The 24,937-nt window shown below is 45.7% G+C and overlaps 1 protein-coding gene across 5 annotated transcripts in view; it reads left to right on the plus strand.

The window, feature by feature from the left end:
• RIPOR2 (RHO family interacting cell polarization regulator 2) overlaps positions 1-24,937 on the plus strand; it is a 108,629-nt gene that overhangs the window by 48,996 nt on the left and 34,696 nt on the right. Inside the window, exon 1 of one of the 5 annotated variants that reach the window (XM_042048696.1) lies at positions 7,270-7,473. The exons of 3 other annotated variants lie outside the window; for them this stretch is intronic. In XM_042048696.1, coding sequence (XP_041904630.1) covers positions 7,383-7,473 — 91 coding nt within the window. In that variant the 5' untranslated portion in view covers positions 7,270-7,382. Of the gene's footprint in view, positions 1-7,269; positions 7,474-7,646; positions 7,919-24,937 lie in introns of those variants that run through there. One more of the 5 variants, XM_042048701.1, reaches the window with a different exon arrangement.

Raw genomic sequence — 24,937 nt, forward strand, 5'->3', positions numbered from 1 at the left:
AGGTTCCCTGGAGGGGTGTCACAGCCACCTGTGGCAGAAGAGAGAGGAACAGCCTCTCTGAAGGGCTTGGCAGGATGGTTAAAAGCTCTGTGAATATATTAAATATGTCATTAACATAGACATTAAATCTTCAAGGATTCCTGCAGGACCTCAGGGAGATGAGCTTATAAAATCTCACACATGAGTCCCATGGCTTTCTCAAATTTGTGATTAAGACGCCAGTGGCTAACAAGGCTGGCCAGCATTCAGGCTCCATGGCATAAATGGAGCTTTGTTCACGTCCTTCTCACTTCATGGTAGCTCAGAGCAGTGGAAGAGCTCTGTTGTGAACGTGGATGTTGGCTACAAGGCACCGTGCTCTTTTCAGCAGTTGGTTGTGACTGTGTAGAAGTGCAGTTTGCCAGCTGAGAGTTCCTGTAAGTTTTGGAGTCCTGCTCACTGCCTTCACACTGAACTAACATATTTCCTTTTCTTGAGGGTCTGGAGAAAAGAGATACTTTATAGATGCAGATAGATATGAAACCAGATAGCGTCTCTGAGATCCTCCTACAAACACATGCAAGGAGTGCCACACTAGCAGTCCCAGCACACACTTAACAAGGGAGGCTCTTTTTTTTTCATTGAGGGGGTGGGAATGTTGAAAAGAATCCATACAAAAATATTCTCAAAGAAAAAGAAAGCCACAGGAGGAACAGAGCACTCTACCGCTGCTGAGCTCAGCTCTGGAGCTCGATGTCAGTAGCTTTTTTTTTTTTTTTCTAATTTCCCCATTGAAACACAGGCAGCTCAGGAGGTCCTGATGTGCTCTGCCTCTTCTGTTGCTCTGGGGAGCTTCCTGCCCACTCTATTCCTGATGCCTGTTGTGAGCCAAGGAAGAGTGAGCTTAATCAGCAACACCAGCCTCTGAGTAGTGCCAAGTTGTTGTCATCAATCACTTCAAAAATCACTGCACTGAAAATAGTACACAGGGTCAGATGTTCAAAAACTGGCATGGTTTCACTGGTGTCATTTAACCTCAGCCACAAAGCCAGACCACACCCCTAAAGAAACACTTCTTATTTGCTTTACGTATTATTTGTGACTTTTAAATCCACTCACACAAAGCTGCTCTTCACCTTTCCTAGAGGAAATAACTGCTATGAATGGTCAGTCACCTCCAGGTGAAGGCAGGCTGGACCAACAAGGAACCTGTATCCCCCCCAAGACATGCCTGGGGCCACTGGTCTGAGGGTTTGCTCGGAGCTTCTCTGGGCTGCAGACCACCCCCTCTCCCTTGGAATCTCAGTCCAAATATTTGGCAGATGCACTTGGGGCTCATTACATTACAGAGGCAGCATGTTCATTGCGCTCCCCCGAATGGCATTTTGTGTGTGCTGCACTTGTTTTGTATTTGCTATATTTAAGCCACAGAAATATGCGCTGGTGAGGAAAAGAGGGAAGTGGTGGTATCTTGGAGGCAGAGAGGGAATGAAAATCATTTCCCAAAGCTGCAAGCCTCTGTGCAGAACTCTGGCCCACAAGAAGGAAAGAGGAGCCCAGTTTCTGCACTGAGGACCTCGCCAGGTCACCCATACTGCAGTTTATCTGGGAATGAATACAAGGTAACTCTGGTGTTACGCTGACGTAACTAAGGATGGAAATTGCTTGAAGCCTTTGCACCTGAGGACTCCTCCTGGGCTTCTATTATGAAACTGCCATGTTAGGGACATGCAGGAAGACAGGTGTGCAGCACTGCAGGATTCATACATGGAACAAGATTTTTAAATTTGTCTGGCATTGTTTGCTCCTTTTCCTCCACCCCAGGCTTTGCAACCTTCTACCTGACCATCGTTTACCCCAGACCATGCTCATCACCCCCACAGCTCCTCCCCTTCTTGCCATGACTTGTGGGGCTCACAAAGCAGGAGGAAGGCAGGGCCTGTCTCTATGCTGCTGCTGGGGGTGACAGCAAGGAAGGCCAAAGTCCTGGGTGCTCCTGACTTGCTCTTTCAGTCATGGACTTAGGATACCTTTGATGTTTGCTAACATGTCCTATAGTGTCTTGCCCCATAGAATACAATCTTTCATGATCTTTGGTCTTTCCAGGCCAGTTGTCTGCTTCACAGCATGGGGTGGAGGAGGACCAGAATGTACTTGGGCATGTATAAAGAAAGGTTTTCTCCTCCGCTGTGTTTTAGAGCTTGCCTAAAATTTGCCTCTTAAGTGCAGGTGAGGGTGCAAGGAGAGTATGGAGGTGAACATGGGCTGGGGCCACATTTTAACTGTAGTCCTCATGTAACCAGCAAGTTTCAGCAGCAGGCATTGCTGCTTGATAACATGGGAAGAGATGGCTTCAGTCCCTAAGAGAACCCCAAACAGACTCAGGATCTCAGCCTGCTGTCATGATGGACAGTGAAGGTTGTGGCAGGGAGACATGTCTGGGCACCTGAGAGCCAAGAAACAAGTAAGAGGCAAAATATTACCTAATGATTCAAGAGGATCCCAATGGGGAGGCTAGGAACATATTGACTTTCTGTCTACAAAGCTGAATCCATTCCTGGAGATGGTGTAACAGGGCCTTCTTGATCTTAAGCATGTTGGTTGTACTAGGACAGGCAGCCCTAAGCAGGCATCTCACATGCTGCAGACCCATGGAAAGCAATGTGTTCCACTCCCTGCACTCCTCTGGGCAAGCTGATTTCATGGCTGTCCAGCAGCAGGACTTCAAGCCAGCCCATTACCAGCAGCGTGGACAACATTGTCCTGCAGTCATGGTCCCAAAAAGCAGGCTCTTAGTGCCTGTCTCTCCAAGTCTCTGATCCCTCTTATAGTATCTTTGATCAGCTTACAGTGTAGCTGTCTGCCAGCTGTCCAGGAAAGCAAAAATTAGTTTCCAAAGTTTTTCGGGTGCCTTAACTAGAAAACAAGGAATGATTTTCAAAAACGAGAGACAGGGAAAAAATAAGGCTAGAGCTGCAGCACTAGACATGCCATCCACACACTTGGCGAGCACTTAAGAGCGGCTCAGCCAGCCATGGTTGCTAAGCAGTCTGAGAAACTGGAATGTGCTGCTCCCTCCAACCCTGCATGAACATTGCCACCCAAAACCTGCCCAGAAAAGGCATCAGTGCTGATTTTGAAATGGGTTCTGGGGGGAAAAAAATGCAATTGGTGGCTCCTTCATCCTGCTCTCTCAAGTTATATACATGAGGACAGGTAGGGTGTATGCTTGTGCATACACCTCCCAAACACCAAATGCTGCCAGAGGCACGGGCCATTGTGGGAAGTGTTCTTGATCTGAAGGCAGCTGTCTCAGACCACCACAAATGCAGCAAAGTGGGAGAAAGAACAGATAAAAGAAGGATTACCTAGGGAAAGTGTAATCTCTGCGGTACAACAAAAGCTAAAGGTGACTCCCCTTTCTGTCCCCAGCCCTCTCCCTCTGTATCCATAGCTGTTCCTTGGCATACCAAGTGTGTCCTGGCCACCATGCCACAGGACACAACCACCGCATTATGCTTTGGTCATTCCCAAAGATCCAGCTGTGCTGAGCATCTGGCAAGTCCCAGGACATTGAATTTGTTCCTGAATCACTGCAGAAGATCAGCACTAGTAACTTTTCCCCACAAAGTACCCCAGAGCAGCAGATGGAAAAACTTGCAAAAGCACCATCATGAGAAATGAGGAACTTGAGGGTGGAGCAGCGACACAGTGATGGGAAGGGGGGAAATGATTGCACAGTGGTTAGAGGATGTCAGCAGAGAAAAACAAGCGGGTATCAAACTCTTCTAGAAAGAGAGCAAGAAATGTTACAGGATGACAATGAATGTCCAACAAGCTGGCCAGAGAAGGTAGAAGTATAGGAATGGAGTCAATCCAAAGAGCAGCATGGGCAGGGTGCAGTAGGAGAATTGTGGCAACACTCTAATATGTTTAGTTAGAGTAATGGCAAACTTGTATATGGTCAGAAAGTTAAAGTCCTTGCCCAGATTTCTCATGGCAGGGGTCAGGCTCTTGTCTTTTACGTCTCCCCTAAAACCTTTCCCAAGTGATGGTTCCAGCACCTGCTGTGTTCCCCGCTCTTAAATATGATCATTAACCTATATTTTTGGACCAAGATCCCGAGGTAAGAGCAGTCAGGTTTGCACCCTGTGTTCCCACAGAAGACTTGCCTGGGTGAGATACCTGCTGGAGACGTCCTGTGGGATGTCCATCAGCAATATGAAGATGTCTTGTGCATCTCTTCTGAGCATGGGAGTTACACAGAAACACAAAAAAGACAAGTTACATCGAAAAAACATGTATAAATTGTCTTCCTTAAAGGCTAAGGCAAGCCTGATCTACCTCAGACACCCAAAGCTCAAAGTTGTGGTCTGCTCAACCATCCCCCCACCTCCTTTGGCCTCTTGCTGCTCTGAACATGCTAACAAGAGACCTCCATACAAATTGCTGTCTGCATGGTCTGCTGAGTATTGCCACCCACTGCCAGTCCTTGCTTCCAGGTGAATGAAATCACCCAGGCCTAAGCTAAGTCTCTGTATCTGCATAACACACATACATCCCCACAGCAAGCAGGGAAATTTCAACAATATCCCACATTTTCAGGGGGGTCCACACAGAGCCCTCCCACACAGTATCTTATGGGGGAAAGAAAGAGGCTTTCCCCCAGACCTCTATCCAGACTACTGGGTCGTGCTCCCCCTTTCCAGGTTTCTGTAGGCCTGCAATGGACCTGAAAGCCTCCTGCTCTCTTGATTCAGGGGATTCAGTGGGCCGGAGACTGTGTAGCAATGGGAAGAGTGAAGTACTTCTTCATATATCCACCCCCCTCAGAGCAATATGTAACTGATGCATATCAGCCAGAAAATCCTGCTCAGCCCTTTCCAGCAGCTTTCTGAGTGCCTGGGAGGAGCAGAGCACTTAGGCATTCTCAGACTATAATCTCTTCTCTGATAATCCTGATTTACTCTTTGGCCTGGAAGCAAAGGCTAATAGAAAGCAAAGTGCTTCGGCAAAGCTCAGCAGGTAATTTGCTAGCTGTGGTTTAGTTGTCTCACGTATAATGTGGGGATACCATTGCTGAGAATTAGTGTTTGTGAAGGTGCACTGGAGCTGTCAGGGAGATGGAAGTACACCATAATTGTCAATTACTGCTTTGAAAAAGTCACTGTTTTCTGGAGACAAAGCTAAAATCAGCTGTTGTCACTTAGAAATTTCACTGGGGACACTCACGATGACCTATTTTTAACGTAACAGAAGATTACGCTGCAATACCGTGAATAATTTATAGGCATAGTAGCATGATCACAGCCACAATACAATGGCAGCTTCAGTTCTGCCTGATGATGGAGGGAGACAGACCTCTCTGGCAATTTCCACTGAATTAGCAAAACAAGACACACGTGGAATGACTGTCCCGAGCCTTTCAAAAGCATGTGTGTCAGGATGAATACATGTCCAGAAGGACTAAGTGGGGCAAAGATTTTATCTAGAGCATCCATAAACCTTCTCAGTCTCCCAGCTGTTTCAACAAGCACTGGGGGCAGAGAAATGGGACTGTGTGTAGGGCTTGAGGTGATGGAGAAGAGGAGAGTAGCTTTCTGCATTTGCTATTCTAAACTATATTGAGAAACCAAGAGAAACAGCTCATACATCCCTATCACATATATTTGCATAGGATAGAGGAGATTTCCTTGAAAGAGGAGGCTGCAATATGAATGAGGTAATTTGCATCTGCAACCTTAAGTTCAAAAAATCTTCTGCAAGATAAGATCAAAAAGACCAGAGGGAATTTGTAACGATTGACCAGAACTGTAGGAGGCTCCAGGTTGAAGTGAGATGCTGCAATTAGTCTGTGGCACTGAAAACCTTTAACAAATTAACCAGGCTTCCGAAGTGAGAGCTGCCACCCCCTAAAAGGCTGAAATGGACTCAAACACATATTAAGTATGCATGATGAGACATTTATAGCTTTCAGCATTGCCACAAATATTTCCTCTCCTCTTTCCCTGGCATTCCATAGCCCAAAGCACACAGCTGCTTTTTCCAGAAAGCGACTTCTCTGCCTTTGCCTCTGAGTTCACATCCTATGTGACACACATGAAATGGGGGAATAGTTGATTCAGTCAGAGATGTAGAAAGGTCACCCTTAAAATTTTGCCTTGGAGCTACATCAGTGACACTGTGCTGGCAACAGCCCCTACACTTTTCCTAGGGAAGAAATGGGTGCCTCTGGAAATGCCACAGCCGTGAGTGCTGTAGAGCCCATCTGAACTCAGAAACCCTGGAAATGGCCTGTAGGCCCCAGAAGTCTGCACACCAGTGTGAAGAGCATCCTTTTCTGCTTTTACTGAATCTGGAGTAATTTTCTCTCATTTCTGCTTTCTAAGGCTACAGGGTTTATTTTCAGCATACAATATAAATAGCTCATGTTCATTATTCCTGCTGAAAATTACTTAGGATGATAGGTCATCTGGAATTGGCAGCTTGGATTTTTTATTCAGGGACAGTTTTGGGGGTTGTTTTACATGCACATTGCTCTGTAAAAACCTAACTCTGTCTTCCTTGTCATTTGCTTAACTTCTTCATACAGTATAATCCTCTGTGTGACAGGTCAGTGTACTCAATGAGAAACATTTGCATTCAAAATGGTGAGTCTACCTATCCTGACCCTAATGGGGAAAGATACAGGAATATGGGGAAGGTATCACCATTGACTTCACAAGCCTCCTTCCAAATTGTGTCTATTTACCAACCTCATAGATTTGCCAGGGATTCCCTCTGCCCGTCACTCCCTCTCCCCCCTCCCCCCAAAAAAGAAGCATTTGCAGCTGTTTAAGAGGCACAAGGGAGAGCTTGTTGAAGGACCCTACATCTTTAAATGCTGGCAGAGGAACAGCAAATCGTATAGAAAATAAAACGTGCATGTTTGGTACTTCTGTTGGTTGATGTAAAGTCCAGATTTTAAAAAAAGTCACAGAAGAGAAACGAAGAAGTCCTAAGGGTAGCAATAAATATATGCAAAGTCCCTATCTCTCTAGAGAGACATGTTAATAGTAAATAGCACTATACATTTTGGAAGGAAGACTAAATTTGAAGAAAATACCTCACAGTCCTCACAGTCTCTGGGAAAATACGGTGCTTCTGCCCTTTTTTCTTGGGGTGACAGGAAAGATGCTTAAAGGAAGGAATGCAAGGTCCATTCATTGCAATGTTCTTTCATTTATATCCGCCTTTAACTGCTGTCTTCAGCCCGCCCCATACCCAAATTTAGAGCTTTCACACACGCTGCTGAAGGCAACGGAGTGGCTGCAGCGAGTGGCCCACCGGCCACGGGGAAGGCAAGCGGCGGCAGCCCGTTCCCTGCCCCATTCCACGCGGCAAGGGTCAGAGGGATTTTGCGGATGTTCCGTCTTTGGGACAAACGGCCTGAGGGGCCAGACGCATCGAATGAAAAAACGGAACAGCCGCAGCACTGCCGCCGCTCCCAGAAAGGTACGGAGGAGGCACCGGCCGCGCCGGCTCCGCCGCGTCCCGCGGGGCCGACCCCGGGGGCTCCGCACCCCCGCACCGTCCGCGGGGTGGGGGCGGGCCGCGGCCGCGCAGCAGCACCGCCCCCGCCCCCGCCTCCGCCTCCTGCTCCCTCCCGCAGCTCCGCAAGGAAAAGCCGGCAGCGGCTGCGTTCTCTGCCAGAGCGGCGTTGCGCGGCGGCAGGAGACGAGCTGCCCTCGCTTCTCCTAATTTTAAATTTTAAATTTAATTTTAAAACTTTAATTTTATTTTTTTTATTGTTATTATTATTCGCTGTTACTAGTTTCCCAGCTGCGGGCGCTGCCGCCCGGGATGGGGCACCGCGGTGCCCGAGGAGCGCTGGGCGGCGGCGGGCGAGCGGCGTCCCGGAGCGGGCTGTGAGCCGCGGCAGCACCGCCGGCAGCAACAGGTACCCGGCCGGGCTCCCACAGGGGTGCGGGCCCGCAGCCCGCGGGGGAAGGAAGGGGAGCTGCCGAGCGGGGACGCGGCCGAGCCCAGCTCCAGGGCTGCGGGGCTGAGGAACCGCGCTCACAGGAGCGGGTCCCGACCCCGCTCATCTGCCGGCGGCGGCAAGGTTTGGAGAAGGGCAAAGGTGCTCTTTTGGGGCGTCCTGGGCATGGTTTTAGGCTGCGATTGTGAGGAAAATCTTGGACGTGGGTGTTCGCTGAGGGACATGAAACTGACTTAATGTTTTCTTACAGAGCGTGGAAGTGCTTAGCCTTTTTTCCATAAAAAACTCTCGGCGTTTCCTTAGGTCTTGTCTTTCTATTTCCAGTGGGCTTTTATGGTATTACTGGCTGGAGGAGAGCTCAGACCCTCTTAAGTTCCCTTTTCAGTCCTCTGGCTCGTTCCCAAGGACTGATGCAAATACATTACACACTGGCATTGCTCTTCAGTTTACCTTTGAATGCCCTGGTTACAAAAGGTCACTCTAATCCTGTGACTGGTCTTTCTATTGCTGTGTTAGCCGAGCATTTTGCTGTCTCTCATTCAAAGTTTCAAAAAGCTTTCTGGAAACTGTGTGCTTGTGGCCATGCTGCCTTTGCACCCTTTCATCCATCTCTCTGGGAAGAGCTGAGTGTATTCCCAGTGTAATTTCAGCATTCATTAATCTGGCCGTGCATTCAGCCACGCTCATCTTAATTACCGTGTTTGCGCTGCTGTCACGCAGCTGGAGCCCGGGGCAGGGAACACGCTCCCAAACAGAAACATCATCTTCTCCAGTGGTTAATTAGGTTTCACAAGTATCTCTCTCCTGCATAAACAAAACCAGGAGCAAACCCAAACAGAGAGCTTAAGGAACGAGACAGGAGGAAGGTGTATTTCCTGAAAGATTCCTGTGCTTGTTGCCCAGCTGTCTTCCAGATCTTCACACACCGGGAGGAGATACAATGTGATGCGGTTTTTGTGGCCAGACTCGGAAAGGTATCCATCCACTGGGATGGGTTTGGAGCCCTGCTTTATAACCATAATGGGCAAATACGACAGATTGTTCCACGTTTAAATAAGTGTGGGTGGGTATATATGTTGCACAGTGGGAGTCTAAAGGAAGCAAAGTTTATCTTTTTTTTCCCATAAATCCAGCTTTTTCTAACCTAGTAACTGAAGCCTAGGACAGTCACTTAAGATGGTGTCTGAGCTTCTTGCAAGTGCACATAAACACTTATGCAATGTGAACTTTTTCAATCCCAGCATCCATAACCTGATGCTGGTTTAACTTTTGGCATCCAAGCAGCATTTCCTTGACAAAGTGTACACTTTGGAGGTTTTCTTTGTTTGTTTTTTTTTAAGAACCAACATGTTGAATTTCTTTCCAGGATCCTGCATAAGAAACAGAGCACGTAGCCTTTTCATGTTGCTACTGCTCTCTAAAATGACAGTACAGTTATACCTTAGGAGGTTTTTCTGCAGCAGAATTAATATTTCTTAAATGCTTGGGAATGTGTAAGTGGAGAAGTGTGTGGTTTGTGAGGGAGCATCTGTAAGTGAAAAAGGTACTTTGCTTCCCTTGTGCTTTCAAGGCACATGACCATTTTATTCACCTGTATCACAGAACAAACACTTGGGCTAAGAGTGGTACAAAGCACGGCCTCAAAGCTCACAGCAGCATGTTTACATGCCATGCAGGGTTACCTTTTGCTCTTTGATATTTTGAAGCCTGAGCAGGCAGAAAGGTAACTTCCACACAAAGCGCATTGCTGGAAAAGGTCTGGGGACGCCGCCTTGCTTTCCTGCTGGGAAGAAGTGGGAGTGAGAACTAAAGGCAGCATTGGCTTTTTCCAAAAAAGGGATGGCTGGTTTGACTTTTCTTTTTTTTCCTGATGCTACACATGTGGCAGTGACAAGCTGCTCCCAGACAACCCACTTTAACGGGGGTAGTTTTCATCAGGCAAGTTAGGCTGCGAGCAGCAGGGAGATAGAGAGCTTGTGTCTGTGGCCATTCAGCCAGCACAGAGCATCAGCTGAGAGCAGACTGGGAAGGAAGTGAGGAGAGCAATGCCTGAACACACGCTCCTGGCACCCTGGCACGGGCTTGTTAGAGAGGACTGGAATGTGAATTAGTATCGGATAGGGGCCTGTCACATCACTTTCAAGCTGTGTGGTTCCTGGATGACTCTATTAACAAAATGGGAGGGAAAAAAATGGTTATTTTCTTACTTAGCAGGAGCTTGGAGGTCATTGTTTTGTTCCCTCAGCTTACAGTGCCTGCTGATTTTCTGAAAGGGAGGTTGCTAAAGAAGTTTCTTAGCAAGAGATTTTCAAAATTAATCAGGAAGAACATGCTCTGAATTTTTTTTCCCCGACTAGTTTTGACCAGGTTGTGGCACTGACTCCAAGATGTGCTTGCCCTTTTAGAAAGCAGAGAGAAAGAAAGACTTTGAATTTAAAGTCAAATATAAAGTCTTTTGAGAGCAGAAGCAATTTTGCTCTGGGAGACTTTACAAACCATGGTGGCTGCGCTTTTGGACACATAATGGAGTCAATGAGAATTTAAGTTGCCAATGTCTTTGTTTCCCATGCTGTCCTTCAGAGAGTTCAGGTACACCGGAGCAAAGGCAGAAGGGCAGTCTGTGAGCAGAGGAGCAAGGCAGCTGGAGGATGAATGGCAGGATGGGCTTTGCCAGCTCCCCATGAGAGAGCTGGAAGGAGATCGGCAGCGGAAGCCAACCCTGGATGCAATAGACTGGATCATATTATATGTCTACCTAGTGTCAGGAATGGCTTAGCTGAGGCTGGGCAGTCAGCTCGGTTTGAACTCCAAGACTATCCTTCCCTACATACCCCAAATCAAAGCAGAAACTGTGCATTTTCTCATCCACAGCTGTTCCACAGCTTTATTTCTGCTCCTCAGTGCAAATGCTGCTCACGCCCTCACTTATCTGCACCCATGTGGGCTGTGTGGCTGGCCAGGGGCTGGCTTAATCCTGTCCTATCCCTTCCCATGAAGCTGGTGCTCTGGCACCTGAAATACCTCCAGGCAGGTGTTTCAAGGGGAAAGGAAGCAGTGGATACCAGGTAATCTTCTCTGAGAACTGGCATTACCCCCATTTGGCAGCCTAGGGACAGACACCTTCAGCTCTTATTTTGCAGCAAGTGGGCACCAGTTTTATCTCAACCTTCACAGAATCATAGAATGGCTTAGGTTGGAAGGGACCTTTAAAGGCCATCTATTCCAAGCCCCCTGCAATGAGCTGGGTCATCTTCAACTAGATCAGGTTCCTCACAGACATGTCCAGCCTGACCTTGAATGTTTCCAGGGATGGGGCATCTACCTCCTCTCTGGGCAACCTCTGCCAGTGTTTCACCACCCTCATTAAAAAAAAAAAAAAAAAAATTCTTATGTCTAGCTTAAATCTGACCTCTTGTAGTTTAAAACCATTACCCCTTATCACTACAGGTCTGCATCCAGGGGATTTGGATTCAATCCCTTGAGTTTTTGCTCTTGAGCTCTAGCTTTGAAGTGTTTTTGCTGCTGGGTCTGGTGCTGTTGGGAAGAAAGAGAATTCCCTCTCCCCAGTCCCATCCAGGTTAATTAGGGAGCTGCAGTGAGGCTCCAGGAATGCAGCCATGATCAAAAAAGACAGTCCCAGTACGTGCTGCCCCATGGGATTTGGTAAGTGTGGAGAAGGGCAGGTTCCTGGTGTACTTGAATGGCTTTTTGGCAGCCACAGGTACAGACTTTGCCATATTCTTTGCAGCTAGGCTCTGCACCCAGTGGCCTCAAGAAGCAAGTCCTCTAAGCATGACACAAGAAGTAACTGGCCTTTTTTTCCTAAAGTTATCTTTTCCTTATGTCTTTTTATGTTGCAAGGGTATCCTGTAATTTTTACTTCCCAACCAGCACAAAAGAAATGACGGATTAGCACAGAAGTATGGGAGCATCTTTCTTCTTTTTAAAGGGAGGAACAAATTGAAGCTGACAGTTCCCTGGAACCAGTGAAACACATGAAATAGTCACAATAATACATTTTATCTTCCAGCCCCTTTAAAGCATCAGAAGCTCTCTGGTTTCTGATGCCTCCAGTAAGCTGACCTTGGCTGGCAGAGCCAACCACCTCATTACTGCTGTCCCACTGCTCACAGCCTGCCCTCTCTCCTGGCCCTCAAACAACCTGATTAGCTGCAGCAGCAGCAATTGCTTTCCAGGTTGTGCAGCCTGCTGGTAACCCTTCAGGAACACCAGAACTGTTTCAAATAATCCCTTCTGAAGTCAACCTTTTTTTTTTTTTTTTAATTTAAAAACCTCATCTAGCTGCAACACCCAGAGATTTGTCATAGATGATTTTGTCCTGAAAAGCCTCATCAACAGGAAAACTTCAAGTCATCCATTAAATCCAGAGAGCAGTTGCAGCAGAGAAAATCTATCTGGTCATCACTGAGGTTCTGCTTTTGGCTTGTGCCTTTACCTCTCCAAAACACCAGTCTAGAGCAACCCTATCTTTTACTATTTAGACCTTTCTGTTTGAGATGACCAAAGGAAGGAACTCCTTTTCAGTGAAATCTGTAGGAGACAGGCAAATAAGCACCTGTAAATAGTGGCAGGAGGTTCATGTTTCAGTAGACCATGCAAGGTTGAATACCACAGCTTCCTTTCTCTTTCCCCAGATTAACATCTGGCTGTCTGACAAGCCAAAACTCCTTGATTTGTCCCTCAGCAAGGGAAATATTCAAATTTATCTTGCATCTGCTAGAAGACTGAATCTGAACAAAGGAGAGAAATTTTTGCTTGTAATGAACCTACCCCCTGAAGATGCCTTAGAAGCCTTAAGGACTGGGGCTTGTGCTTGGGGTTGAGATGGTGACACTGGTCTGTGGTACTGCTGCAGGCAGGTGGGGCAGACAGTGTAGCTCTGTATTCAAAGTCTGATAGGCATTTTCTTGTTGTATAACGGGAAGGAAAAGGCCTTTTCCATAATTAAACAACTTGACATCCTCTGTAAGTATTTAATTTTAAAAGGTTTGGTTTTAAAGCTTTTTAATTGTGGTACAGAAGTAGTGGCATATGTTACAGCTTTGTGCAATAATATCCCTGCAAGTAGTCTGTGGCCAGTGAGTCTCCTTGGGTATGGACACACCTTTTCCTCTGGTCACGCCTGCAAGCATTGCTGGATCATGGCAGCAACAGCGATCCCTGTGCATTTTCCCAACCATACAGGAACATCAGTGGGTGACAATGCTGTTGCCAATACTCAATTAAGTGTGTAATGTGTTGCCCTGCATGACTGACTGCCCTTTCCTTGTCTCATTCAGTACATCCACAAAATAGTGTTCTGTGAGTTCAAAGAAGGACTTGGGTTTTCACAAAGAGGTGCTGGTGGCGTAGGAAGCAGTTGGCTGTGAGGTGCTCTTAGATCGATGAGGCTTTTCCCTGAATTCAGTGTGACACTTGCAGGCCACATCTACTTAGATATACATAAAATCTTCTATCTGAGAATAGATGTCTGCTAAAGTAAACAGAGAAGAAGGTTTAGTTTATTAGATGTTCAGATTAATAAAGCCAAGAGCTGGAATTGCTCACTAAGTCATCTGTGCTACGCAAAACCAAACCAAAGCTGTATCAAAAATGCTAAGACTCAGCTGAGGCCAGAGAATAATCAGCTTAAAATTCTGCCTGTGTAAACTAAGGTTTTGCTTTCTTTGAAATCAGAGGGGAACGTTGTCATCATCTCCCCTGATGGCAGCTGGACCACAAAGCCTTGTTCCTTCATGCAGGGGCTGGACTGGAAGTGCTTTCAATACATTTGATTTCCATTCCCTGTGCTGAAAACAGAAGTTCCCTGAAGATTAGATGGCTTTTCATCTGCAGTTATCCAGCAAAAGGTTGCTTTTTCCTCATTCTTTCCTAGCTCTACCCTTAAAAAGAAAATAATCTTCCTTCCTGGTGGAGAAGTGTAGCAGCTCCTATCTTAAACTGAACTCTGTACGCAGGGTTCCTCCAGACACTGTATTTCTTGTGGGCATGTCATGCTGCCACCAGATGAGGAAGACAGTTGCCTCCATTGGCAAAAGGGTGAAATAGTTTTCCATCCTCATGAAAAACCATGATATACTCCTTTTCCTATATCCTGCATGATGGTCCGTTAATATGACGCGAATTGGAAAATGCAGAAATCTCAACAGAGAAGGGAAGGAGAAAGGAAGGGCAACAGAGGACAAGCTATGGGGTCATTCCTAAAAGCTTGTCATTAGCCTGTGATGGCCCCAGTAGGTCTTTCTTTTAAATGGTAGACTGTGGAATAGCAGGGATGTGCCAAGATGCACTGCCTTAATTTGTGCAATGAAAAGTTACACAAGATAATTACCTTGTAGTTCAGTGACAATAAGTGCTGTCAGATCTTTTCGAGTCATGCTCAGTTTATCCGTAATGTCTCTGTGTCTAGAAAACTCAAATGGTAAATAATCCTACAGCATAGCTGGAGCATACGGCATTTTAAACTCAGGATTTGGGGTTTTTTAATGTCCACTACAAATTAAATTTGCCAGTTAACCCTGACTAGATCTACCTGCTGTAAATTTAAGGGTTTCATCAGGTTTGCATCAGCTGTGTCTGTGACAGTAAGCTACAGGCATTTGGGAATGTTTTTTGGGCAGGAGCTGCAACAGGCACAGACCAGCCAGCCTGTATCTGTGGCATTAAACTCCCCTGCCCTTCGAAGGAGGAAGGTACATCAAGACTGCTTTGGGAATGGTCCTTGGTCCTTGCTTCCCAAAATATGCACAGTAGCTGTGTGAGAAAGCCCTACCTGGCCCCAACCAGAACTGTGCCAGTGACTGTTCAGCATAGCCTCCTTTGCCCCAAGGAGCAGAAAGCCCTTGCAGAGTCAAGAGAGAACAGCTTTTCTGTACTGAGGAACTCAGAGTTGTACAATGGTTTGGGTTGGAAGTGACCTCTAAGGGCCATCTAGTTCCAACCCTGTTTCTATCACGGGCACCTTCCACTAGACCAGGTTTGCTCAAAGTACAGTCCAAGTCAACCTCAAATGTTTCCAGGGATGGAGCATCTGCAGCTGCTCTGTTGTAGATGTTCCAGTGTTTCAACACCCTCGTTGTAAAGAATTTGTTTCCTGTATCTAGTCTAAACCTACCCTCTTCTAGTTAAAAAGGATTGCCCCTTGTCCTGTCACTACAGGGCCTGCTAAGAAGTTTGATCCCATCTTCCTTACAAGCCCCCTTCAAGTACTGAAAAGCTACAATCAAGCCTCTCTGGAGCCTTCTCCAGCTGAACAACCCCAACTCTCTCAGCCTTTGTAGGAGAGGTGCTCCATCCCTCTGATCATCTCTGTGGCCCTCCTCAGGACTCACTCTAACATGTCCATGTCTTTCCTGTGCTGAGGGCCCCAGACATGGATGCAGTACTTGATGTGGGGTCTCGCCAGCACAGAGTAGAGGGCAGCACCGTGTCCCTCACTCTGCTGCCCGTGGCTTTTATTTTGATGCAGCCCAGAATACTGTTGACTTTCTGGGGCTCCAAGTGTGCATTGTTGAGTCATCTTGATGGGTGTTGTAGTGAAATGTGGTATCAGAAAGTGGTGGAAAGGAGAGCAGGTCTCCATAAAATTCTAGAAATTTTTTTCAAGTTTTTTCAAGGTTCCTGTAAACACCTGTGTGTCTATAAAGCTGTCCTGCTTTTTTTGTGAATGCCTGGTATAAGATAACAGTGTGGGACAGGGCTGCAATAGCTGTGTCTTCTGTCAGTCTGCACATAGCAGTCACCTTTTTTATTTTGCTCAGCTATCAGACCTCTTTTTCCAGCACCAGTGTCACTAACACAAGCTTTTTCCAAGAGGGATCCTAGAACAGACCCTTACCCCTTTATTTTCTTTCAGATCCTTCAGTGATCCTGACCAGAGAAAATGGTGGTGTTTTGGGAGAAATTTAGGTTGTTTGGCGGTATTAGATATGTACTCTTATATCCTTCAAGAGGTTTTTAAAGCTTAAAATACTGTAGCCAAGAGAATAATAAAGTCTGCCATAACTTTAAGTAAAATTCCTAAGAGTCATATATGTAAGAAGATGGAAGTTTTGAATTTGAAAATTAACGGAAGCCAAGCGAGTTGCATCAGAGCACACAGCCTCTCTTGGTTAGGCATGGACAATGTTCAACTACTTGATGTACTGGAAGAGAGCTTCAGACAGATGCTATAGCCAAATGTAAGTGAAGTAACACAGGACTTTTATGGCAATGCTCTTGAAGTGGCCACACTCGTAAGGTGTCAAAAAGATTAAATAAATCCGTTTCTGCAATGCTCATGTCTGGGAGAACATCCAGCCTTAAAGATCTTCTATCCTAGGACATGTAACGGTGTATCTTCAACAGTGTTTTAGTGAGCAGCATGCCATTACGACACTCCTGGAAATAGAACGATCATATAAACATCCACGGAGTTTTAAGTCACCCTAATCCCATGTATTTAAAGAGGAGCAGCAAAGCGTTTGTATCTCATTAGTGGCTGAAAGGATTTGACAACAATGATGTTTTACTTTCCTTTCAGGGATGAAAAGCCTGTCTTACTTGTTTAATTTAGCTCACTCACGCTTATATTACAGCGTACCTGGAGTGGATACCGAGAACAGCTAGTTTGTCTGTCTTGGCTGGGGCAAAACAAATAACCTCTAGAGCAGCCCACTGGTTACCCAAACCATCCTGAATGTGTTTACTCGATGCATTTACTTTCCTGCAGATGCAAAGAAATGGTATCCTCAGCTTGCTGTCCTTGCCCGTGCTGCTACCATCTACATTTAATGAGGGTTGTAAGCAGCAAAAATATTGGTGCAAAGTAATTAAAGAAATCAGTACTCTCAAGGACAATTTTGCTGGTCATTGTTTTTTTCTCCTGTCACGGAGAAGATTTTTAAATTAATTCCTTGCACAGTCTGAGAAAGTGAATCCGCTTTGCTGCTTACACTTGACGTGCAAATTTAGGTCACTGCTCAGATTCATCATGGATTTTGCCAAAGGACTCCCACCAGAGTTGCATCTATTGACATCAGGGCTGTCTTACCCCACTTATGCTTAGGTGTTACTGTTGGTCAGTAAGGGTCAAGGGAGACCACCCACAGCACTTACGAGTTCCTAGGCCTCCCCTAATGCTAATGCTTCCCATAGTGGGCAATAGGTTGGTTGCTTTTTGTGGTCTGAGCTGAGAAATTAAAATTCCGCCCAACATCTGTGGTCAACCAGGCATATGCCAAAAGTGGTAGAGAAGTAGCCAGGCTGCTCCTAGATGGAGGAGTTCCCACAACCTGTTTTGCATCCTGCTGGCCTTACTACTGCTCACAAGATTGCTCCTAGTAGTTTATCTGCTAATGCAGGGATAGATAACAGAGCAGCCCAGAGTCTTGCACCTTTATTACTGTGCAGTGCTGCCAAAATGACGGTGTCCTTAATTGTGTGCTCAGGTCACTCGCGCTGAACCGCTTGTTAGGGATTTTGTGCAAGGTGGATTTAAAGCACGAGAGGATTGTTCTCAGCTGGGTTTCAGAAGTGCTTTTTCTTTAGATTATTTGCCAGCACTTGAATGGCAGTGGGACTTCATTTTTAATTAAATCTTATATTGACATAAAGAATTATCAGTGATGAGTACAATTGGAGTTGACTTCTAATCAAAGATAATTCTGCATACTGGAGTGGGTTTGAAATGAATGAATGTCAAATGTAATTAGATGGTCAGATTCTGATCCCTCAGCCACACTCATATGTACAGTTATAAGCCAAATTTTGCTTATTTATGCTAATGCCAGCTGAATATGATTGCTCTGTGTCTCTAATGCTGTAGGGAGCAAGATTAGGGAGGGCTCCTCGTGGGCTCCTGCGCATGCTCCCTCCAGCCACCAGTGTGAAATAAATGTTGGAACTGAAAAAAAAAGGAGGTCAGCTGCTATGAACCCATCTGTCGTGTGCAGAGCCATTTAGGATCAAATTTATTTTCCTTGGGTTTATTACAGTGAAATAACTCATTTGCATTTCCCTCTCCTTAGGTTTTCAGCTATCCCAAGGGGAAGGAGCAGTGTAGGTCTTTCTCTGAGGGGAGGTTAAGCAGAGGCTCTCTGGCAACAAAAATAGGGAAATGGGGCATGGACTGAGAGCTCTGGTGAAGGAGTAGCTGCAGAAAGGGGAAGAGGAAAGCTAACTGTGGTATGAGACAAAAAGGGTGCTGCTTTCACCTTAGCCACTGCCAACCCTCGTTTCTGTGTACTAGTGAGGTGATGAGAATTAGAGCCAAAGGCATGTTTTACAATAAAAATAAAAGATGAAATGAAAAGTCCTCACACTGATTTTGGTACCTACAGTGGTGGGAGAGATGGCTTACAGAATTTATGGAGCTATATTGCAGTGGGAGCATCAGCTATCAGGTCCTATGCGCTTACAGCCATACATAGTTTACCATTTTGCTCTTTACCTGGGTTGTTAGCTTTTTTCTTACTGTTATAATTGCTTTTTGGTTTATGTACATCATCTGGTTTGGGTAGGAGGAGCAGAACAAACAACATGGGCTGTTCCAGATGGCAGACAGTTTGTATTTCTGCTCAGGGTGTCTAGTGATGAGCTAGCAAATACTGTAGCATTTGAATTGAAAATGCCCTTACATGCAACATGTAAAATGTTCTTACGGAAATGAGACCATAAAGTACAAGCCTTGCTATTAATCTTTTTCCTAAGGCTTGCTACTATTTGAAGCAAAAGCTGAAATTTGGTACTGAAATACTTCATTTTCATTTATTAGAAACAGGTAATGGCACCTTGTGCTCACTTGCAAGGACTTCTGCATGAAAAAGTAAAGCTCCCAGCTGCGGGCTTAAGACCTATAAAAGATGCCTCCATTGCATAAACATTTCTTTGTGCATTGTAAAAACTGAATCCACCCAAACTGAAGGTGTTGAAATACAGCTCATAAAAGAATCACTGTAGGTGTCCCTGATGGACATAAAATCATCAGTGAGAAGTGTGCAGAAGCCTTCAGAGAGATCCTCCTGGATAATCAGTGCCGAGGTTTGGTTGTCCGTGAAGGGGGAAGAGACCCACCTCAGCAAGAGCAGGATGAGCTGCAGTGGGCTAAACTAAAATTCTTGTTGCTGCAAGAGTGGGGCAGAAAGTTTCCCTCCTTGTGTTGGGGCAGGAGTACGTGGCTACCAATGGCTTTGATGCCCACCCAAGCGTGTCCCATGTGCTCCCACATCTCCCATTTGAAGGAGAGGGCTCCATCTCAGCTACAGCTCCTTCTCTGTGCAGCCCTGCTCTCTGCAGCCGTGCGGGTAAGCCCACGTGGCTCTCGCTGTACGCTAAAATTAACATCTGAAGCTCACGGATCTGCTGGCCTTTCACTGGCTGATGTAGGCTTGGGAAGTGTGCTTGTCAGTGTAGCCATATGCTACTATTTAGGAATATCTCTAAGCCTTGGACTTTGGTGGAACAAATGCACATGATTTTATTCTGGCAACCAAGAATAGTTCTTCAGATGGAGCTCACATTTCTGTACAACTCTAGCAAATGCTGCCCTGCACAAGGAAGGAGCAGCCCGATCACTGGGAGCATAAAATGTGCCATGAAGGTTGTAATTGGTGTAACTGGAAGACCAGCAGAAGACACGTTTCTACAGGTGCTTCCAGGAAACCCCCACCCCATGGAAATGTTCCTGACACATACAGAAATTATGAGCCTGCTCACTCATGCCTAAGAGTGCTTGTCCTGAAAGTGTAAAAACTCTTGTGCAAGAATTAAATTTCTTGTGAAAGTTTTTATAATGCTCCTGAGCACTCTTAGCCACATATCACTGTCAATTTTTTATATTAAAAACTGCAAAAGGATGCCTATGTTCTCATCCAAGACACATACCTCTGTACCTTCTAGGAGCCTAGGGAACAAGGAAATCATAAATTCCAGGTGCTTATTTGGGCTACTGGCCATGCTGACCTTGTATTGCCAAGGTGATTCAACTAAATCAGAAGGAAGAAGTTGGAAAATAAATATTAAAAATTACTAGACTTTAGGCTACAAAAGCAAGCAACATGAGCTGAAGGTTCACTGAATGAGCTTGGCACTGAACTGAGCCTGTGGAAGTTTAGAATTGCCTTGTGCTCTTTGGGCTTATGAGAGCAAAGCAGAAAGAATTTGCTGTTTGGGAGGAGGACATGACTTCTAGGGCATAAGCAGTTCCTTCCCTTATTGCGGTTTTCTTTTGGAGAGATGCATAGTCCTGAATGTTATCTTATTGCATTTAAATTTTTTACCTTTGTAGGCCAGCCAGCCCAATAGGCAGAACATAGATTTGGTGCAGATGAGGGAGAATTGTTTTTTTTCTTTCATTAGTCACAAAGATAGCAGCTCATTTGTTAGACACTCCCCAGGTTTGCAGGTAATAAATGTTCCTAGCATGCCAAACAGAATAATTTGACTTTTCCACTCTCATTAGTAAGTGGGGCCCCTCAGCTCACCTTAACCGAAATAATTATCACTTAAATTTTAACAGGCAGCCTGCAGACCACTGCAGATCAACAAAAGAATCAACATACAAACTGTCTCACTGTAGGGACTGCCTCTCCTTAGATCCAGAACGGACCTTGAACCATGTGTCACACAAGAAAATAATATAGGAAAAAAGGATTGTCAAGGATGCTTTCAGTCACTCAGTCCTGCCCACATTCCCATTTAATCAGCGATTATACGTAATCCTGAAGTGTCCTCGAAGCCTTCGCTGCAGACAGCTCCCTCACACCTTACAGCAATTCTAGACCTGGAGCTGTAACTGTAGCTGCTACAAGGAGAGAACAGGAGGAATCCAGAGCACCATCACCACTCCGTATTGCAGCTTTACATGGTTGCTAGCACATGTCTAGCAAAACCAACTTCCCCTCATCATGTGGCAAGCAAAAAATACCATCTCCAAATTGGTCATGGGGAAGAAGCAAAAAAAAAAAGGACTGTGCAAAAGTCAGACTAGATTTAGCAAATACGTTTCTGCCTGAATTTCCCGTCTTGACTTGGATAAAAGTCCGCACTGTTTATCAAATATTTAGGCATAGTGGGAGGTAGAGGTCTGTGCTGAGGGTGATAAAGAGAGGGCAGCCCTCTGGAAGTGATGGTCCCTTCCCCACTCATTAGTTCAGGCTCAGCTGTTTCCCTGTTTCCAGACTGAAAGGAGAGCTGAGAGGGGGGACTTCCATTTCCCTGGGGACAGAGACATCATCAATTATCTGCTGTTCTCTGCTGCAAGCTGTCAGCGAATAGGGCAGAGGAGTGCTGATAGGATTTCACCTTATCCCTTGACTCACTGATGGGCTCATCATTCAACTGCTGTGCACTTAGCATGGGCAGTACTAATTATATTAATTATACTTCTATGCAGGCCATGCTTATATTAGCAGTAGGGAGACTGGTGTCTTTTTAAAATGAAACATCCTTGGTTCATTAACTATATAGATTTAAAAGTGTAAGTGTAGCCATTATATCCATGATTGAAGTGGATCTCTCAAATCACAAAAGCATTTAATATCATTTTAGATGTGCAACTTGCATTATATTGAGAGCAAAATTTCCACTGCATGTAGAAGACAGTAGCATTATCTCACATAACTGCTAAATGTAGACTTGGAAACTTGATCACTACCTTGGCGTAGCAGCAGAATCCCCTTAGCAGTGTTGAGCTGTGGGGATACCCGTCAGGCCAGTAAGAGATCTGGGTGGGTCCTCATGGGCTGAGCCTTACTGAAATTATACTAGCAACTACATCCATGCAAATCATCAGGATACAACTGTATTATTAAATTCAGAGGTAGGTTTATGTAGTTGATAGCACAGAGACCTGTGAATGCTTTAAGAGGCAGGAAAATAAACCCCTGTCAACAAAGGATATCGCAACAATGTGACAGATACTCATCACTCAAAGTGTATTTATGAGATGTAGGTACCATAAATAATCCATTGATGCAGTGCCCATATGCAGCCATTGTCCCTGAATCTGGGCTAAGGGCTGATGCAGAGTCTGCAATTTTCTGAGGTTGGTTGGAAGTATCTGAGATGTCAGCAATATTAGTTTAAATCTTAAGAACAGATTGTGCTTGTACAATAGAGCCAACCTCTAACCTGACCAATGGAAAATAACAGAACTGGGAGATTTCACCAGTTCTGACTCTGTTACCTCCTTTTATCTCAGTTTTCTTCTGTACAGAAATTAAACATACATTATTCACCAAGATTATATATAATATATAGGAAGAGGCCGCAAGCCTATCTGGGCTATGAGTTCTGACCATTTAATGCAAAAGCAAAGCAAAAGTAGCTCCAGGCAAGTCTTCAATTTGCATTTCAATTGCACTTCTCGCACATTTTTTCTGGTATCTTGAGGAAAGTCTTAGCTACTAAAGCTTTTCAAAGCCATCTGAGTGCTTGAGCAAAATAAAGAAAATAAATAAGTACATTCCTTTTCCAAGATTATTTATTTTTTAAGTTTGCCCAAAGGAAGAGAAAACCAAAACAGTTCCAGTGTTTCTGCGCAGTCACATTTGGACACTAAGACTCTGTTCATATTAATAGAGAAGAGACTCATCACGCAGAAGATGCTAGCGTTTTCACAACAGTTTTGAATCTAAAGTCCTGATCTTTTCATATCTGATGTGGTCGTGATTAGCACCCAACTTCAAGTTTTGTTTTATCTCATTTTTTTAAGGAATGGTTGATGTTTATGCAGCTATATCTCCTCTGACTCTCAGTGTTGTTTAGCTCCTCCTTGGTCTCCAGATGTTGTCTCTGTGTGTGTGTTAATCATCCTGTCAAGCGATGCAAGTGCTGAACACTTGCAAGGGATTTTCTGCTCCTTGGCACTCTGGACCCGACTTTTAATGCAAATTCTTGTATGGGAGCATGCAGACTGGAGCCTAATTTCCTCAAGATTATTTTCAAACCCAAAGGGAACTTGCTGCACAGACCCCCAGAGTGCTGTGGTCGGGTGGTTTCCGCTCTGTCTCTCAGGAGGTGGCTCTCTGTGGAGTTTTAACTGTTAAGCGTGAGCTGGCACAGGGAAACTGTACCATCTACAGGGATGTGAAGTTTGACCCTGGAAGCTGCAAAATGCCTTCTGGCAAGTTCTGTGCCAGATATTAGCAAGTCTAAGCAGAGCTCAGCCCTGCAGAGGTGTGCAGAGAGCCTTATGCAGCTAGGGGTGAGTACAGAGCCAAATTTGGGCTCTCGTTGACCAAAGACTCAGGTACCTCCAGCTGCTGGAGTATGTTTATCCCTGTTCCTGAGCCTCTCTGCTCCTCTCACCCTCTCCCCTGACCATAGGTTTCTGCCCAATACAGGTGCTCATGGTCCTGGTCTGCCTGAGAGCAACTCCTCTGTCCCAGGGGTTTATCCTTGCTGTGGTTAAACTCTCTGAGCCCTGAGCTGGGTGGGCTGCATCTAGACTAAGCTAGGGACACAAGTGGTGAGGTACCATTACCTCCTGACCACAGCAGAGGTGAAAACTGTCCTTGACTGCACCCCATGTGGTATTTCTGAGGCTGTTCAGTCTCGGGGGTAGCCCTCACTTCCGAGACAGAAAGATGTGCTCTGGTTGGGTTGTGCAATAGAGGAACTGTCTCATTAGCAGTAGTGCTGCCAGTGCTGGGACTGGAAGAAGTGTTTCTGGCAGAGGTCTTGCAGAAATATTCTTGACAAAGCAGCTCCTTGGGCAATGCAGTCCCCTCAACAGAGACGCAGTAGCTTGCCATGGCACCTACTGCCACCTCAAAGAGTATTTGCCCAGCTTAACGCTACAAATTAAATACAACTGAACAGTGCACAATGTTTCCCCATGTATTTGCTTTCTGCAGTGAATGTTTGCCATGCAAGCACCATGTAGCTCTGGTGCTTATCGTTGATAAATATGTTCAGTTGTGAAGGCTCACGGTGTAGATCTCTGGCTTTCACAAATGGCTGCGTTTTTGGGCACTCGCAATCATTCCTCATCTGTGGGGCTGTTTAGACTTGCTGTCACCCCCTCAGCCCTGTAGGTCAGAGTTTCACAGAACATCAGCTCCACTGCCTGCAGGCAGCTCCAGCCCCTGCCATACCATCCTGCTTCACTACCAAGCTCATCTCTTAGCCCAGCTATTGGAGTGAAATGAACTGGGGGCATGCGGCAGGCTGGGTCTGGCTTTTAAAGTAGACGGAAAAAAACTGTTAAAACCCCTCTTTTTCATTTTCTGTCAGGTTATTTTTAAGCTGGCCTAGTTTCTCAGTCCATTTCACAGCACAGTGGTGCCATCAGCTGAGCTGACGTCCCAGGACGGATGGAAGGTGCGGAGAGGATGGGTCCTGCAGGATGGGGGAGCCCATGTCTGGCAGCACCTGCTGACCAGCACCTTCTTCTCTATCATCCGTTTCCCTCCTGCTCCCTGCCCCGCTGCCTGGCCTGTGTTGGCCATGGTGCTCCTCACAGATTGGTGAGGCCATTCCTTTTGCTAGAGCAGCACAAAACCAAGGCAGCAGAAAAATCAACTTAATTCTCTGCCAAGGGCAGAGACAAGAAAAATGGTGGATTAAGGAGGAAAGGAAGGTAAAGGCATCCCCCTTTTCCCTTGTGGCAGCAGATAGAGCTGCTGTGAACCATAGCACTTCTTTGCTATTTATTTGTGGGTGGATTGAAATCATCCTAGTTTGGCGCAGATGCCAAGCTGGGCACTGGAAATGAGCACACAGAGGGCAAGGGCTTCCTCCCTGCTGAGGCCCCCCTGGACATGAAATGCAGAGCATACAGTGCCTGGAGCTTGTTTACTCCCCTCTCTTCACAGTGGAGAGCATCCCTCTCTCATCACAGCATGTCATGGCTGCGCATACACCCACCGCGTCTTCCTTCTCAGCAGCCCCTGGGCTGAACAGCCATGGGAGCAGGGATCAAAGGGGAGCTGCAGGGCGTTCATGATGTATCAATCCTTTTAAAAATTATTATTA

The sequence above is a fragment of the Corvus kubaryi genome, unplaced genomic scaffold (genome assembly GCF_017639235.1).
Source record: "Corvus kubaryi isolate FWS band 111438036 unplaced genomic scaffold, C.kubaryi_AGA036_p1.0 68, whole genome shotgun sequence".
Classification (NCBI taxonomy): Eukaryota; Metazoa; Chordata; class Aves; order Passeriformes; family Corvidae; genus Corvus; species Corvus kubaryi.